The 18,522-nt window shown below is 48.0% G+C and overlaps 1 protein-coding gene across 1 annotated transcript in view; it reads right to left on the bottom strand.

Moving 5' to 3' along the window:
• Positions 1 to 18,522, bottom strand: part of LOC138473460 (deleted in malignant brain tumors 1 protein-like) — a 199,114-nt gene that overhangs the window by 123,961 nt on the left and 56,631 nt on the right. The window contains exon 4 of the mRNA XM_069612108.1: positions 10,504 to 10,545. Coding sequence (XP_069468209.1) covers positions 10,504 to 10,545 — 42 coding nt within the window. The remainder of the gene's footprint in view (positions 1 to 10,503; positions 10,546 to 18,522) is intronic.

Below are 18,522 nucleotides of genomic sequence, written 5' to 3'. Positions count from 1 at the left end.
CATGCACACATTTGAAGCTTTACTAGTACAAAACTAGCGCTGCCAATTCTTAATGCATAGAAAAGGTGTGTGCTAAATAGGACAGTGACTTGTGTAGTTTGTGCAATCTGGCCCCATGCTGTTTGAACTAGGGCAATGTCTGTCCTAGTACTAATGTCGTGCACAATTGCACGTGCAAGATGGCGTACTCTTCTGTGATAAGCCTCCGTCAGGGGCGCCTTTTCACGCCCTGCGCCACTGGATGCAGGAATGGCCTCCAGTGACGTCTGCATCCCCTTTGTGCACCCGGGTATCAGGACAAGTGCAGTGTGTCGTGTGCCTTCCCTCAGGGCATGGGGCAACCATGGTGGCATGGGTCCATGGCATAATTTTGATGGGGATACGTGGACAGGGTGACCTGGCCCGTTTACAGTGATGACATCAACCGCAGTTAGTGTGTGGTCTTCTAGTTCGACTCTTGTAAGTAGACCTGTTTCTTCGGTTTATTATATGTCCTGTGTGTGTGGGGGGGAGGTACTACGGGGGAGAGATGGGTTAGTGGCAGGAGGAGAAACGTCTGAGGGGGACCAGCCATTTGGAAAAAATTAGAATCACAAGTGTCAAACTCGAAGACCGCAAACAAACTGTGCTCCATGTTATCATATAAATCCTTCTGTGAGTTACACACCTACTGACTTTCCTAGCTGCTGTTAACTACCTGGGTCTGGTCAGCAACACCCCCCACACCTCCAACCGCCCTTCTTCTGCTATGAGAGACGAAGCTAAGTGGGCTTCATTTTAAATTCTCCCAGAAGACCCCAAAGGAGGGAAGGCATTGGTCTCGGGAGGATAGCTCAGGGGCAACGTGCCCGCCTTGGAAGCAAGGCGACGCAGGGCAACAAAGGTTTGATCCCCGTGTCCGCACTTAGAAACCGCTGGGTATTATTATGAATAACCAATTACAATTGAATAACTCTTCCCACATTGTTCCTGCCTTTTCTATGCCCATGTCTGCTGGCAGCTGTGAGTTACATTGTTCTGTGTTTCTCACCAGACCAGCGCCAAACACTTCAAATTATAGTCATTTACTGTAATGCTCAAAATATATTAATTGGAAACTATCAGAAAGTGCCCGTAATTCGCATGCATTGTGCAGACAGACATGATAACATTCTCACCAATTGATGACAACCACGGAGCAGACGTGGAGGGGAGGGGAGAATTGGCGCGATGCAGCATAAAGGGACCTTCTGTGCGTGGTGCAGTATGTTGCGATGCATTGCGCTGCAGATATCTCAGAAACGGTGCATCCTAGGGCCTTGAAACCTGGTTTTCCTACAGGTTTTGTTCCTGGCGTTCAGACGACGCTTCAAGTGAGCTCTATCCAGGTTCTTCTACGACCACCTTCCACCTTTTGCCACTTCCAGGCTACCGTCTCATGTTTGCAGGGGCTAAAATCCAGGGAACAGGGTGGGGTGTCCACGTGTAATGTAGCCAGTGATATCCAGAGGGTCCTTGCTGAAGAAAGATACACGTTCCTGCATCCATTGGTATAGAGCTAGAGTCATGAGAAATAGCATACAAATACCCTATGCATTATGACTTGGGTGAGTGTGATCTGACACCCTATATAACCCTTATGGTATTATTATTTAGACCTAAAATGAATACAAGTAACATAGAACTGCACCTATGGGCCATGTTTATATATTTTTGAGTAGTAGTGTTACTTTCGAAGGGATTGTGTCCTCTGACGTATTCCTTATCTTTGATATCATCCATTCCAGCTTGCTGGCCCCGGAATTTTTTTTCGGTAGATGGCGCTGCGTGTCGACGTCCCTCGACAGCCTCCGTATTGGCGCCGACGTCACCATGAGTACAAATAGACTTGCGCAGCGTCCGTTGCTCAGTTCTGTTTTTCCGGGCTTCGTGGGCCTCGGAAACGTAACGCTCGGTTCCTTTCTTCAGAAAAACCTTCTTATTCTTCGAAGATTATTTCCATTATACGATGGCTTCTTCATCCGAACCATGGACCCCTCGGTCCGGTTTGAAGAAATGTCATGACTGTGAGAAGAAAATGTTTTTAACAGGATCTGTCTGTGGTGCCTGGGATCGGAGCATCACTGTTGGAATGTGAGGACTGCATGTCCATGACGGCGAAAGCCTTGAAGGAGCGAAAGGGGAAGTTAGAAAGAGGTAAGAGTTTTAAAACTTCTACTCCCTCGAAAGTTTCTTCGGCTGAGTCGAGACATTTGTCTCCTCGTCAAAAAAAGAAACATTCCCGTTCAAGATCTCGAAGCGGTTCTCATCAGTCTTCGAGATCAAAACTTTCTAAGAAGAGGCGTCGTAGATCTCCCTCTTCTTCTTCTTCCTCCACTTCCCCGGAAAGGGTTACCTGCCCCACCAAACATAGCTCTCCGGCTAAGTGGGAGGAATTCCGTAAAAAGATGCTTAGCGTCTTTGAGAAAGTGGTCTCGACCCCCTCGGAGACATCTATAGGTGATACCCTGGGTGAAAGACCCGAAAAATCAAAACGCTGCGAGTCGTTGAACCCGGCGAGAGAAGGTTCTCGAGAGCGTCATGAACCCTCGAGTAAAACCAATAAGACCGCGTCATCGACGCCGTCGACGAAGATTCCTTCGACTCACAAATCTGCGTCATCAACGCCTTTGTCGAAGGGCCCTTCGACGCATAAGTCGATTTCATCGACGCCGTCTTTGACGCCTCTGTCGACCCCAATGAAAGACAAACCTACAACTGTCACTACGTCACAGGCACTCGACGACGCCGAGTAGGATTCCGATCCTCTCGAATGCATCAAGGTCTTTTCAAACTTTTTGGATGCCTTTTTCAGGATTGTCGAAGCCTATGATGTCCACGTCGACAACCTCAACGTTTTCTCAGGCAGTGACAACGAATTTAGCTCCTTCTTCCCTAGAAATTGCTTTTAAACCATATCCTAGGTCTGACTACTTTAGAGCCTTGTCCTCTATATGTGAGGAAGGGGAGGATTCCGACAATGAGAGACCCTTTGGTCTGCAAAGGACTGAAATACCCATGCCAGAGGAGTTAATCTCTGAGGAGAACAGGTTAAAAGATCTCCAAGAGTCTCTACATGAGGCAAGTGGTTTAGATACTTCTCCAGAAGTAGAGTTTGCTAAACCAGATCCTGGAGAGCCTGCTGGACTCCTTATAGGATTCTGATGGCCAGAATAATTGAATTCATGGGGTGGTCTACACCTACACCTTCTTTTCAGCAGGATGACCTTACTGATATTTTAGATAAAGGTCCACAGGAGGACCCTGTTGTTCCCTTTCATACTGCTCTGCAAAGAAAAATGTCTGCAAATTGGGAAACTCCTGAAGTTATCCCTGCAGTAAATAAAAAAACTTTCTGCTAAAGACAGGGTATCAGCTTCAGATCCTGAATATCTGAGTAAGCATCCAACTCCAGAGTCTGGTTGTACAAGCAGCAACTTCATCTAACAGTAGGTCGGCATACCCCACTATTCCACAAGACAGAGATGATAAAAGAGTTGACGCCATGTCAAAAAAAGTCTTTTCGGCATGTAGCATGGCGCTTAAGTCAATTAACGCCACTTGCACGCTTGCACGATTCAGCCACACACTTTGGGAGTGTGCTTCATCTGCGGCTGACTGTCTCCCAGAAGGAGAAGAAAGGGATACATTCTTAAACATCGTCAGGGATGGAAAGGATGCAATGTGCGAGTCCCTCCAAACAGGCATTGACTCTGCTGACAGCATCAGCAGGGCCATGGCGGCAAGTACCACAATCCGCAGATTTGCGTGGTTGCGGAAGTCTCATTTGCTCCAGATGTGCAAGCCTAGACTTCTGAATATGCCCTTTGACGGCACTTCCCTATTTGGAAAGAAAGCTGAGGACAGCCTGGAGAAATTGCAAAAATCTAAAGCAGCAGCAAAATCCCTGGGAGCTGCAATCCGGCAAACTCCAAATTGCCCCACAGGTACATCCTGGAGGGGTAGGTCCTTTTGCTTTTACTCCGCATTCGGAAGAGGCAGAGGACAGCCAGCTCAAAGGGGACAGAGACGATTCACCCGTGGTGGACGGGGCAAAGGTACAAAAGCTGCAGCAGCATGTGCCACTTTACCCTCGGCATCTGCCTCAGCCGCTTCTAAACCCCTCTGAGGTCTCCCCTCACAAGACTCCAGTAGGGGGCAGGTTAACTCAACATCTGGCAGAATGGCAGGCTATTACGACAGATGCTTGGGCATTGGAGACAGTTGCCCAAGGTTACTGTCTGCACTTCCTACACACTCCTCAGAGTCATCCACCGGGGAGCAACTCTTTGAAGCTTCCAGACCCGCTCCTTATGCAGGAGGTTTTAGACCTGCTAGAGAAGGGTGCCATAGAACCGGTACCTGTAGCGGAGAGGAACAAGGGTTGGTATTCCCCGTACTTCCTAGTACCAAAGAAGGACGGAGGACTGAGACCCATCTTGGACTTGCGAGAATTGAACAAATTCCTCAGAAAAGACAAGTTCAAGATGGTAACCCTTTCTCAGATCCTTCAGGCCCTCCAGCTTCAGGACTGGTTGGTATCTCTAGACCTTCAGGATGCTTATTTCCATGTGCCAATCCATCTCAAACACAGGAAATACCTGAGGTTCGCAATTGGCAACTCTCATTATCAATTTCGAGTTCTGCCATTTGGGCTGACCTCCGCCCGAGGGTCTTTACCAAGCTAATGTTGGTGGTGGCTGCAAGTCTACGGAGGGAAGGGATCCATGTCTACCCCTACCTGGACGACTGGTTGATCAGAGCGGTATCTCCGGAACAAGCTCAGATCCAGCTAGATTATGTCTGCCACTTCCTTCACAAGCTGGGCTTCTCCCTCAACTTAAAGAAATCACAGTTGATACCATCAAAGAGACTCCAGTTTATTGGAGCAGTCCTGGACACATCCCTGGGAAAAGCCTTGCCACCAGAGGTGAGGGCTCAAGATATTGTACAGATGATCACCAAGTTTCAAAATGCCCAACGTCTACCAGCCTTTGTCTTTTTGAGGTTGCTAGGCCTCATGACATCCTGCATCTTCCTAGTGCCAGAGGCTTGCCTGAGAATGAGATCCCTCCAGTGGCACTAAGGACCCAGTGGTCACAATTCTCAGGGAGAATGTCAGATCTCCTGCTTATTCCGGACAGAGTGGCTCGAGACCTTCAGTGGTGGGCCTGTCGGGAGAACATCTTGAAAGGAGAACGGTTTTGGCAACCATGGCCGGAGATAACAGTAGTCATGGATGCCTCACTCACGGGGTGGGGAGCTCATGCCAATGACTTGACCATCAGCGGTCGTTGGTCTCTATCGGAGTCCAGACTACACATCAACCTGTTAGAGCTGAGAGCAATCAGACTAGCGCTGAAAGCTTTTCTGCCATCAGTACAGGGAAAGAATGTCCTGATAATGACGGACAACACAGTGGCCATGCACTACCTCAACAAAAGAGGAGGCGTAGGATCACTACCCCTGTGCAGAGAGGTGATGCAGCACTGGTTTTGGGCAATTCAAGAAGGAATCTCTCTATCGGCAGTTCACCTAGCCGGAGAGAAGAACTTGACGGCGGACGCTCTGAGCAGGCAGAGCACAGTCTCCCACGAGTGGGAGCTAGCTCAGGAAGTCCTTCAAGAGATCTTCACCCTTTGGGGAACCCCTCAAGTGAATCTGTTCGCCACCAGCATCAACAGGAAGTGCAATCAGTTTTGTTCAAGGGAATTTATCCTGAGAGGAGCTCTAGAGGACGCGTTCGTAGTGGACTGGGAGTTTCCACTTCTGTACGCGTTTCCTCCAGTCCCTGTCATTCCTCAAATGATCAGGAGGTTGAGAAGGTTTCGGAAAGCCATGATCCTAATTGCCCCGGATTGGGCCAGGAGAACGTGGTACCCGGACCTTCTAGACATGTCCATCTGTCCTCTGATTCGTCTTCCGCAAAGAGAGGATCTTCTCTCACAGAAGGGAGGTCAGGTTCTCCATCCAGACATCAGAACCCTCAACCTTCACCCTTGGTTTCTGAAAGGTTGAGATACAAGGATTGGGATCTCCCGGATGATGTCATGGAGGTGTTGCTTTCAGCCAGAAGGCCAGCAACTAAGACTTTATACCGCTGCCGTTGGAACAAATTTTTCAGCTGGTGTAGGGAAAAGAATATTGAACCCTTTTCATGTAATACACCAATGGTGTTATCTTTCTTGCTTTACTTAGCAAACTCAGGTCTCCAAATTGGTACGGTCAAGGGCTACCTCGCAGCGCTGTCTATCTTTAAGCGTACTGCTGAGGAGCCTTCATATTTCAAACGACCCGTAGTAATCCAATTCCTGAAGGGATTAACAAATGTCTATCCACCAAAACCGTTTCAGGTTCCTTTGTGGGACTTAAATCTAGTATTAAAGTTTCTGATGGGTACTCCTTTTGAACCACTTCATTCTTGTTCACTAAAGTTTCTCACTCTTAAAACAGTCTTTCTAGTGGCCTTAACTTCTGCTAGAAGAGTGAGTGAATTACAAGCTCTATCTTGCAAACCTCCTCATACAATCTTTCATAAAGACAAAGTTGTCTTGCAAGTGAAGCCGAATTTCTCCCAAAGGTGGTTTCTGAATTCCATATTACTCAGAAAATAACCTTACCTTTGTTTTATCCTCCTCCCCATCCAGGGAAAGAGGAAGAAAGATTACACAGGCTGGATTCAAGGCGTGCCTTGAGTTTTTATATTAGCAGGCTTGCTAGGATAAGACAAGCAGATCTATTGTTTGTAGGATATGTAGGGCACAAATTAGGATTGCCAATCACAAAACAGACCATTTCAAGATGGATCATTTTGACCATTTTAGAATGCTACAAATTGGCAGGAAAAGAGCCCCCTCAACATCTTAGGGCTCATTCAACCAGGGGTATCGCAGCCTCTTCGGCTCTCCAAAGAGGGGTTACAATTAAAGATATATGTGTGGCTGCCACATGGTCGTCCGCACATACTTTAACCAAATTTTACAGCCTAGATTCCTCCTCTAGCCAGGAGACAAGATTTGGGAAAGACGTGTTGCATTCTGTACATCTTTAAAGGGAAATATTTCATCTTTACTCCCACCTCCTTTTTATACTACTGCTATGGGAGTCTATCAAAGATAAGGAATACATCGGAGGACACAATCCCTTCGAAGAACAAGTTACTTACCAAACTGGTAACGTTCTTTCGATGGGATGTTCCTCCGACATATTCCTTATCGCCCCTCCCATCCATCCCCGCAGTAAAACTTCCCTTGTAGTTGCAGCTTGCGCTCCTTCAAGGTTACTAACCAATTAATGCAGAGCAAATCTGAACTTCAAAACGGAACTGAGCAACGGACGCGGCGCAAATCTATTTGTACTCATGGTGACGTTGGCGCCGATACGGAGGCTGTCGAGGGACACCAACTCGAGGGACGTTGACGCGCAACGCCCTCTACTGAAAAAAAATTCCGAGGCCAGCTAGCTGGAATGGATGATATCAAATATAAGGAATACGTCAGAGGAACATCCCATCGAAAGAACGTTACCAGTTTGGTAAGTAACTTGTTCTTTTCTCTGTGTTTATTTCAACAAACTCTTATGCACCATCAAATCAAAATGCTTCAGTGCTCTTGGCCAGATAAATGTGCTGTGTCTCTCATTATTATTATATTTATAGTGCAACCCTAACTCGGCAGCACAGGAGTGCTGTACGTGCCATAGAGCAACGCATTGGTCGCAAGAATTCAAGTCATCAACTACATATTGTAATAGTTATCACAGTACAATGTATGCATCGGGAGGGAGTGCACATGGTGCAAAAAATGTAAGTTACACCAAGGTGTTGTTGGGAGAACCGTGTTTTCATTTCTTTCCTACACTGAAGGAGTCTTTTAACAGTCTGGGTTGCCACTGGGATGGAGTTGCAGAGGATGGTAGCGTGGCATGAGAAGGCCTGTTTCCTACTTTTCTCCTGGCGAGTCAGGCCAGTTCTCAGCCTGGTGATGGTCTTAGTGCGAGATGGCTGTGTACCCCCCAATGTCCTTAGTTTGGCAGTCAGGAAGGTGGGTGTACCAGCAACGGTCGTCTGGGAGCAGTTCTCAAATCGATCCTAGCCAGGAATGGGAGCGAGTATATTTCAGGCCAGGTGGAGGTGATAAGGAAAGCCATAGCACAGTATGCCAAATTAAAGTATGTCAAGTGAGCAGGCAGGAGCCCTGCCAGGTGGGCATTACCCCTGTCAATATGAAAGATCACGAGGCCTGCACCACCATTCAGGAGTCCTGTGGTGGAAGGAAGGGATGATGTTGCAGAGTACACAAATCTGACACAATGCCATTTCAGCCATTTTTTGCAATGTGTTGTTGGAAGTATAGATTGTTATCCACAATGAGGGCTAGGGATTTTGCTGAGTGAGGTGAGGTTTGAACCCATCCTAGTTCCTTTTTTCCAGTCACCTGTGAGTGTTCTCTTGGTTTCAAGGCATGAGTGAGTGTGGGCGATATCTTGTCTGTCCTTGACCTTTGGATTCAGCTGTGTATAATTTGTGTACTGGTGTATCGCGATGCTGGGGTTGTCTGAGAGTGAGCTGAGTGGTTCCATTTAGAGATTAAGGATGACTGGGGAGAGAAGGGACCCCTGAGGTCCCACAGGTGGAGCAGAGGAAACCCACCTGGTCAGTCTGGTCTCTGCCACATAGGTAGGATGGGAACCATTTCACGAGGGAACCAGATAATCTCATAATGTGTGCAAAGGTAGATCCAGTTTCCCTGTAGATGCCCCCAGAATCTGGAACACATTCCCACCAACATCACTAACGAGCCTTCACTCAACAAATTCAAGAGACTCCTTAAAACCTGTCTCTTTACAAATACTGACCACACAACAGACTTTTTAGTTAGGCCTTGCTCAGACCTAACTTACCCTACCACTATGTTCTGTATATAAGTACTGCATGCAATATCAGTAGACGCTAAAACTATCTATCTACGTTCTATGTGACCTTCAAGATCCTATGCCTGCCTGAAATGTGCCTTATCTCCTTAGTGTTGCTATGCGGACTAGTGTTAGACCTCTAAGCAAATCATCAAGAGGCCACCTCTGCAAGCCTTTCTATTGTGCAATTAAGACATCACACCGTGTAAATTGTCCTGACTTTTGTAAATGTGTAACAACCAAGATAAAGTATACATGTAAACTACACCGTGATACCCCCGGATGTGGGCGTAAAACAAATGCAATAAATAAAAAAATAAAAAAATAAAGAGGGTGAGTAGTGTGTGATGGTCGTCCATGTCAAAGGCAGCCTGGAGGTCCAGGACGACAAGCAGATATCACTCCCCTATGTCGATAATGTGAAGGGCGTGGTCGACCACCCGGATAGTGGCTGTTTCAGAGTTGCATTTGTGTGGAACCTGGATTGATAATTCGGAGTAAAGCGATTTCTGGAAGTAGTTGGTTAGCAACTGCCATCTCGATGGCTTTGCCGATAAGCGGGAGACTGTTGATTAGCTGCTAGTTTGCTAGATCTTCTGGATCGAGGTGGGCTTTTCAGGAGTCAGGGTATATATGCCCTGTTCTTATGATTTATAGGAATGTACCCTTGCTGAAGGGGGCATTGGCTATCGTAACATGATCAGTAAGGGCAGGACCGGTACTTTTTCTTAAGGCTGCTGGCCGGGAGCATGTCGTCAGGGAAAGAGGTCCGCTTTAAGGTGCAAGATTGTTGAAGAGATCCTCGGGTGGGACGGGAGAGAAGTCGATGCAGGGATATAGGCCGCGAGGGTCAGAGGATTCAAAGCCCTCCATGTGGAGCTTGAAGGCATTGATCTTGATGATAGAAACCGTATTGCCAGCCTGGAACCTGTCCCAGGATTCTGGTACCTCTGGGTCTGGTGTGGGTTTTGAGCAGTGTTTAGCTGCTGTGAAAAGGGCTTTGTTCCAATTAGAGGCTGCTGTAATGGTGCTGGTTTAATAAATAGCCTCGGCTTCAGATATCAGGATCTGCCACTTGGAACGCAAGACCTTGAAGACTGGAAGGTCCTTTGGTTTGTGGGCCTTGCACCAGAATTTCTGAAGAGCTCTAAGGGAGCGTCTGTTGATAGAGAGCCCTTGAGTATACCGGGGGTAGATGGTTTGGTTCTAGCGTTGCCCACTTTTCCTAAGAGTATAACACCTTTGAGATTCTTCAAAGGGTTTCTAGCAGCGAGACGACATTGGCAGAGATGGGAAAGATGGAGAAACTGTCATCCAGCCCCTACGCTGGAAAGCTCTTGAAGGAGTGACGTGCCACCACGAGGCATTTATCCTGCTCCTTATGGGCTGTCAGGGTGTGTGATAAGGCGATTGGGAAGGCTGCAAGGACTTTCCAGTCATGGGGAACCTGGCTACTGCTTGAGTTGTTTTGGGCAAGGATTGTATCAGGATTTCCCAGTGTCACGTAACCCCAAGCTGTGTATTCAAGCGGATGCCGCCCGCCCCACATTCTGAATGTGTGCCTTCACTCACCTGCTGGAATCTGCTCTTTGGAGATTTTGGGAGCACTCTCAACTGTGAAGAAAAAGTGAGATAACATTAGAACTCATCCCCTTTGGACGCTCTAATCAGGAGTGGGAAAGGTAGTGACGCAGGGCGGGTAGTACCTTCCACCCTGAGTGCAGTAATTATACAAGCTTAGGATACAGGAAAGTGGAAACATCACAAAAAAAGCCCACAGCTCAGGGTCAGTCTAGCATTAGTTTAGTTTTGGGGGTATCACAAACGTTGCTGAGACCATTATCACTATCACACATGTCCATATGTAGCGCGGGATTCATTGTTTTGGCAATCATCTTTAATGACTAGTATTACACTTGCTAATGTGTCTTTTCTTTCAGAACAGAATTGCTAGATGTCAGAGCAGTTCATGCTGTCTGGAGGATTAGGTTTGCCTTGCTGTATGTGTTCTTACTTCTTAAGGGTTTAAAAAGTGCTCCATGACTCTCAAAGAAGAACTTTTTGATCACGCACTGATAATGTTTCGGCATGTGCCTCATTGCACATGTCTACATCAGGATGCCGTATACGAGGAACAATTCTATGCAATGACAACATATGACAATGACCAGGCGAAAAAAGGGAATATCTGTTATTTCCTAATATGAATGAAAATGCATCCAGTAAAGTGCAAGATCATAGTGCAGACATGTGGCATGGAGCAAGGGCACTTATGCACAGTATTAGCACTAGTGCACACATTTCCAGGTTCAGTAGTGCATTGAAAGAATCTAGACTAACTTCAGTCTCTTCCTCTGAGGGAATGCAGTCTAAAGGTAAGGACACCCCTGCCATCTCTTCTTCCTCATACTGAGAGAAGGCCAGACTGGCAGAATGGACCTCCAAGGTCTTACCCTTACATTTGTGGTCCCCTTTTGTGTGGTCACTTGCTACACATGTGCAACACATCCGACTGGAGCTTGACACAGGGAGGCTTAGGGAAACCACTCACATGCTTGGGAGGGTTAGTCCTACTACCGTTACTTGATTCTGATGAATTCCCCTTGTTAAACTTGTTTGTGGGCCTTTTTGGACATGGTTTTATCAGTACCCCCACCCTCTTTCTCTTTCTGCTTCCTTCCCTCCTCCTGCAGGCTTGTCCTTATGGGACACTCTATGTGAAACCCATAAGTCAGCAGCAATGGCTAGCCTCTTTGGATTTAACTCCTTTGAGTCAGCCAAGTACTGCTTAAGCTCTGGGGAACAAGAGGCAACAATATGTTCAAGCATGACCAAATGAATCATGCCCTCAAAAGTGGTTACTTTATAGCCCTCTATCCAGCCACTCAAGTTCTTCAGAGACTCTGCAACAAAACTTACATAGGTCATTCATTCTTTCTTTCTATATTCTCTAAACCTCCTCAAGTATTGGGCAGGAGTCTTCCCAGACTTGAGGATAAGAGAATGGTTTAGGTTCACAAAGTCTAATCTATCAGCCTTCAACATTTCCATAATGGCGCTGGCAGCCAGAATGGGGCAGTCTGCTGATCAACCATGCAATCCTGTCAGCATCACTCACTCCTTGTACTTCATATGCACACTCAAAAGTTACAAGCCAGTCAATTATGTCATTCTTCTCTTCATACATACTCAAGAGATCTTTAGGAAACCTAGGATGTGAGGAGGACCCAGAACCATCTCCAGATCCTCTGGAAGAACCCGGTGAAGCCTGAATCTTGGCAAGCTCCAGCTGGTGATCCCTGTCCTTCTGTCTTTCAATTTCCAATTCGGCCTCATTAAACGCAAGCTCTTTCTGTTTGAGCCTAGGTTTCCAAATTGAGAAATGCCTCAGCATCTAAGGTGGTCACAGCCAGAATTCCAGAGGATGCCCTTTCTTCCTCCTCCTCCTCAACACCAGCCACTGCAGTGGCAGCAATTACGCTACTGGTGATGGGTACAGGCCCGGATCCACTATTAGGACCATTTGCTAAGTTAGGTACAACCTAAGTCCAGAATGTTCACAAATATCTCTGCTTTTGTGCCAGAGACTGTCAAGCCCCTCTCAGCACACAACGTTCTTAACTGATCCACTTTGGAGGCACTTAAAGTGGTGAACGTGATTGTTTCCATTATATCTAGTACAGTAGGTGACTTGTTCTATAAGGCAATCAAAAATGATAGTGTTCTGTGTAAGTATTATCTGGACACACCACCAGTGATCTACACTGTGGCACCCAATACAGTTCCTTTTCACAAAACACCCAGATGTTATGTGGAGAGGGCCATCCCACCGCTGTACAACAATGTGTTCGGACAGATTTTCTATACTCTGGCCTGGTGAACAGATGCATAGAACTCCAACTTATATTGTGACAGGAACAACTCTGGGGAGCTGTAGCCAAACCAGTTTGGGTAGCTTTGACAGGCGGTCTAGGCTAAGATCTTCAGAGGTGGTGACCATGTGAGGGGTCCACAATGAGGAGACACAATGGGAATCACAGATTACACGTAGAAAGGATGTATACAAATACAGTTATTACTTATTGGCCAAAACATACTTTGAAAAATGACTACTAGTAAGTAGGGTTATCACACAACACTAATAAACATAGACACATTTACACATTCACTTGTTTTAGGGCATAATACATATCAGAAACTCGTGCAAAGGAAAGGTTAGATCAGTGCACTCAAGGTCCACAGAGAATGATCCCTAACTAAATGTGTCCATTCCTAAGCTGTCTGGGGCCTTTTGCCCAATAGTTCAGGTAAAAGTTTCACAGAATCTTTGACGCAGAAAAACATGCAGGTAGGGTATGTGGGGTCGGGGGAACGGTTCGTAGGATAAGGGTACAAGTAAAACTAACTACCAAAAGTAGCCCCATCTTGCACAAGCATGTTATGGCAAAGCCAAAATTGTTAGAATAAAGGTTTATTATAAGCCCATTGACTTATAATGGGAGCATAGGGGTAGGTAAGAAGCTCTGTAACTTACCTCCCTACTCTGATTCTACCCCAGACTTGGCAGGACAAAGGGAGAGAGTCCGACGTTGCTTTTCCCACTGCAATGTGCAGTCCTCGATTCACAGGGGTGGCGGGTTCTAGCTGATCTCTGGTTGTTGTCTTTCACTGTTGCAAGGACTCTCGGTGGAAGATTGCAGCAAAACAGGACCCCTCTCAGGACTGTACTCGGATCAGGTAAGCAGTTTCGGATGGTGGTCACCACAGCACGGCGACGCAAAGGGACTCAGCAGCTGCGGTCGGACTTTCCCTTCTAGCTCGGGTCCCCTCAATGCTAGGACGCCCACATTTTGTAGAGGTGAGTCTCGTAGGGCCAGCTCAGGATTCCCCAAGTTCCATGTCAAAACTTGGAACGGTGACGCTGGAAGCACGGTAGCCCAGAAATGAAGCTGGTCAGCCACAGGACGGTTCCAGGGCACTTCCGAAGGCTTCCTTTGGCAGGGTACAGAGCAGACGTTGGGAATGGATGGTCCCTCCACTCCAAGGGTCGCAGCTCCTTCGCAGAAATACTAAAGATCACAAGCAAGACAGGGCTCCTCCAGGACAGCAGCAGAAGTTGGTTGCCAGGCCTCCTTCAGTCAGGTCTCAGGTTTCTTTGCGGGTCTCACAGCTGGACAGGATACTTGGCTCCTTCAGGTTTCTCCAGGTTCTCTGAAGAATGGGTGCAGGGGTCCTCTTATTACCCTAAAAGCTAGGTAGGAGCTGAGACTCCCACTAGCCAATAGCAGGACCACCCCACACACACACCCCAGTAGTGGTCCAATCAGGACCACTGGCGGGAACACTCCTGCATAACACTCAGACACACTTGAACCAGTTTGTGGATTGGTACCGGACAGTCCCAGCCCACATCCTGCCAGCAAACACACACAGCCCTCCAGTAGCCCGCCAAAAGCTTCTGCTTTCCCGGGCACTGGAAGTCCTTATAAGGATCTTCCTGGCCTCTCAGGACAGGAAGAAGGCTCAAAGACCAGAGGGCAAAGGACAAGCGAAGAATCTTGTGGCACGGCCATGTTTGACCAGTAGCCACAGTTAGAAGCCAAATGTGGTAAACGCGGTAAGGGTAACATGAAAAATCCCCAAAAGTGGGAAAAAGTCACTGCTGCCACCAGCCTAACCTTTTAGCACAACTAGAGTAACCAAAAATCCTCTGAGTGTTAATCTAGGGCAAAACAAAAATGCACCCCATTGTACTGCAGTGTAAGCAGCTGTGCACAATGATAGAAGTCACCACAAGTGATACAAAGTAACCAAAAGCAGTAACATAGTAACACGACTAAGGGAAACAAGGTCTCCCAGTACTGACAGCCTGACGGACATGTCAGTTTCCCCATGACATATGACATGACATGACATGCAGTGCTTCGCTGCACTGCAAAAAGTGCAGGTCAGATTCAAAAATAAAAGCAAAAGGTTTGGGGGTTCCATAGAGACGTAAGGAAAGGTGAAGCAAAGAGAAATCTTTCCTAACACTCTTTGAGTCTGTTCAATTATTTGGTCTGAGATCATTATTGGTAATTCCATCTTGCACAAAAGACGCTTCAAGGTGCTACAGCACATCTTCATTATCTACACGACCCACACATCAACCTCATCAGAAGACATGGGGCCTCATTACGACTCTGCCAGTCCGGAAAGAACGGTGGTGGTAAAACCGCTGCCACTGTTCTTTCCGGACCCGCTGATTAAGAGTCCTGCAGGCGGGAGGTGTCAATCCCGCCAGGTGTGACCTGGCGGGTTTAACACCACCCGCCTGCAGGCGGACATGCAAACACTGGCTCTGTCATAGACGGAACCAGTGTTTCAATTGTCCCCATCCCCATGGAGTCCTATGGGGCTCTATGAGAATGGGGACTTACACAATTCCGCCTCCGGAATTCCCAGGTCACCGGGGTCGTAATGCCCTGGTAATTCCGGGAATCACGGAGGCAGAAGGGTAATCCGACTCCGGCGTTAACCTGACGGTTTTTCCGGCTCGGTTACAGTTGTAGGGTGAAGACAGGGCTTTGCTTCATGGATAATGAAGTCATGATCCTGGAACTGGTTTCCCACCTTCCCTGTGCCCACATATGCCTTGGAAAAGAAGGTGCTGAGGGCCACTAACCTGAAGGTGTGGGACAGGGTTGATCCCCAGATCATGCACCACCTAAAGGGGCCAGGTCTTTGGTGGACATTCATGGAGAGGACGATTGGCCGCATAGAGCACATTACGTACAAAGAAGCCTTTGGGACTCTTGGTGAACTAGACTGTGCTGGGAGCATCGTTTAAGCCAATAGCCATCCGCCTTAGTTGTATTGAGGGACTGATTGCTTGAAGGTATCATGTGGAATGACTTGTGCGTGAATGTGTTGACCACCAGCACAGGCCTGAACTCACCGAAGGGCCCTTGTTTTAAAAAAGGATGACATACTGCACCTGTCTCCCCACAGGATGAGAACTGGGCAATTGGCATTCTTCAGCCGTTTGCCCCCTCCCACAGAGCACTTGCAGTGACCGAAAATGTTGGTTTTGAAGTTGTGTGTCAAACCTTTAATGAGGCTTTACAGTCTTGCTGAACAAATCTGTAACAAGTGTTATCAGCCCACACCAAGTTATCGGCTCAAGGTGGAGCCCAGGGTGCATAGTGAGGGCATAGAATGATACACCTGTCACAGCCCTCCTTCCCATGGTTGTAATGCATTATGATATGGCAAGGCCAACGATTAAATACACATTGCCAAAGAACCTAGACAATTGCAGAAGGTGCTCAGGACCTTGCAGTGAGCATTGTCCTGGTGAAATGTTGGCCAAGGCAGACAATGAGCACTGAGGCAGAGATCTGGGATCGAAACACCCGTTTTTGTAACAGCCATGGGGACAGATTGGGGGTTGCCACAGGGGCACAGGGAGACCATACGTAGCAAAAAATTATAGATGGGTCATCTTCAAGAATGGGTGCATTTCACCTGGACGTTCCTAGCAATATCACAGACAACTCGAGCTTTGCTTGATAGTTAGTTGATAGCTACTCAAATATAATTCCATGCTTCTCTTCCCGCTCTAATGTTGGTTTCTCTGTTACCTTCTCTTTCCTCCCCTGCCAGCTTGAGGAGAAAGCTTTCTCTGCCACTGGATTCAGGAAGTGCGCCCCACGTGCCTGAATTAATGAATATCTTTCTGCCTCTCATTTCAACTGGGGTCAAATTATATATATATAGAGCGACCTCTGAAGACATTGGTGGTCACTTGAGAAGGGTGTTTAAATGGGCAGAGGTGATGAACAGAGATCGGTTACAGGGTATTTATTCTACAAGTACTGTGATCTGACTAAAGGCACCCAAGAAGTATTGGATGACTATGTAGAGATGGCTGCAGCCCTGCACTCCTTGTTTACCAAACCAGGTACCAAGGCCAAGAATGAGGTACAGACCAGCCAGGCTGGGATGACGAGGAGTGTGGATCATGCAACAAGATCATCTTGATGTGCCTCAAAGAGGGTCCACCTCAAGACCAGAGGCTGCTTAGATCTGTCTATAAAACTACCTCTGGGAACAATAGAAGACGTTTCCACCAGGGAAGATGGGATTGGGCATGGCCCCACCAGGGAAGAGGGGATGCCATGCAGGAGGCTTGCAAGGCCAATGACATACACGCACCTTCTGGAAGCTTGCATTGGGCATGGCCCCACCAGGGAAGATGGGAAACCACGAAGGAGGCTTGCTAGGCCAATGACATACACGCACCTTCTGGAAGCTTGCATTGGGCATGGCCCCACCAGGGAAGATGGGAAACCACGAAGGAGGCTTGCTAGGCCAATGACATACACGCACCTTCTGGAAGCTTGCATTGAGCATGGCCCCACCAGGGAAGATGGGAAACCACGAAGGAGGCTTGCCAGGCCAATGACACACACACACCTTCTGGAAGCTTGCATTGGGCATGGCCCCACCAGGGAAGATGGGAAACCATGCATGAGGCTTGCTAGGCCAATGACACACACACACACCTTCTGGAAGCTTGCATTGGGCATGGCCCCACCAGGGAAGAGGGGATGCCATGCAGGAGGCTTGCAAGGCCAATGACACACACCTTCTGGAAGCTTGCATTGGGCATGGCCCCACCATGGAAGATGGGATGCCATGCAACAGGCCTGCTAGGCAAATGACACACATACTCCTTCTGGAAGCTTGCATTGGGCAAGGCCCCACCAGGGAAGATGGGAAACCACGAAGGAGGCTTGCTAGGCCAATGCCACACACACACACACCTTCTGGAAGCTTGCATTGGGCATGGCCCCACCAGGGAAGATGGGAAACCACGAAGGAGGCTTGCTAGGCCAATGACACACACGTACCTTCTGGAAGCTTGCATTGGGCATGGCCCCACCAGGGAAGATGGAAAACCATGCATGAGGCTTGCTAGGCCAATGACATACACGCACCTTCTGGAAGCTTGCATTGGGCATGGCCCCACCAGGGAAGATGGGAAACCACGAAGGAGGCTTGCTAGGCCAATGACATACACGCACCTTCTGGAAGCTTGCATTGGGCATGGCCCCACCAGGGAAGATGGGAAACCATGCATGAGGCTTGCTAGGCAAATGACACACACACTCCTTCTGGAAGCTTGCATTGGGCAAGGCCCCACCAGGGAAGATGGGAAACCACGAAGGAGGCTTGCTAGGCCAATGCCACACACACACACACCTTCTGGAAGCTTGCATTGGGCATGGCCCCACCAGGGAAGATGGGAAACCATGCATGAGGCTTGCTAGGCCAATGACATACACACACCTTCTGGAAGCTTGTATTGGGCATGGCCCCACCAGGGAAGATGGGAAACCACGAAGGAGGCTTGCTAGGCCAATGACACACACGTACCTTCTGGAAGCTTGCATTGGGCATGGCCCCACCAGGGAAGATGGAAAACCATGCATGAGGCTTGCTAGGCCAATGACATACACGCACCTTCTGGAAGCTTGCATTGGGCATGGCCCCACCAGGGAAGATGGGAAACCACGAAGGAGGCTTGCTAGGCCAATGACATACACG

Source organism: Ambystoma mexicanum, chromosome 8 (genome assembly GCF_040938575.1).
Source record: "Ambystoma mexicanum isolate Mex_15411 chromosome 8, UKY_AmexF1_1, whole genome shotgun sequence".
Classification (NCBI taxonomy): Eukaryota; Metazoa; Chordata; class Amphibia; order Caudata; family Ambystomatidae; genus Ambystoma; species Ambystoma mexicanum.
This window is presented reverse-complemented; position numbering and strand designations above follow the sequence as displayed.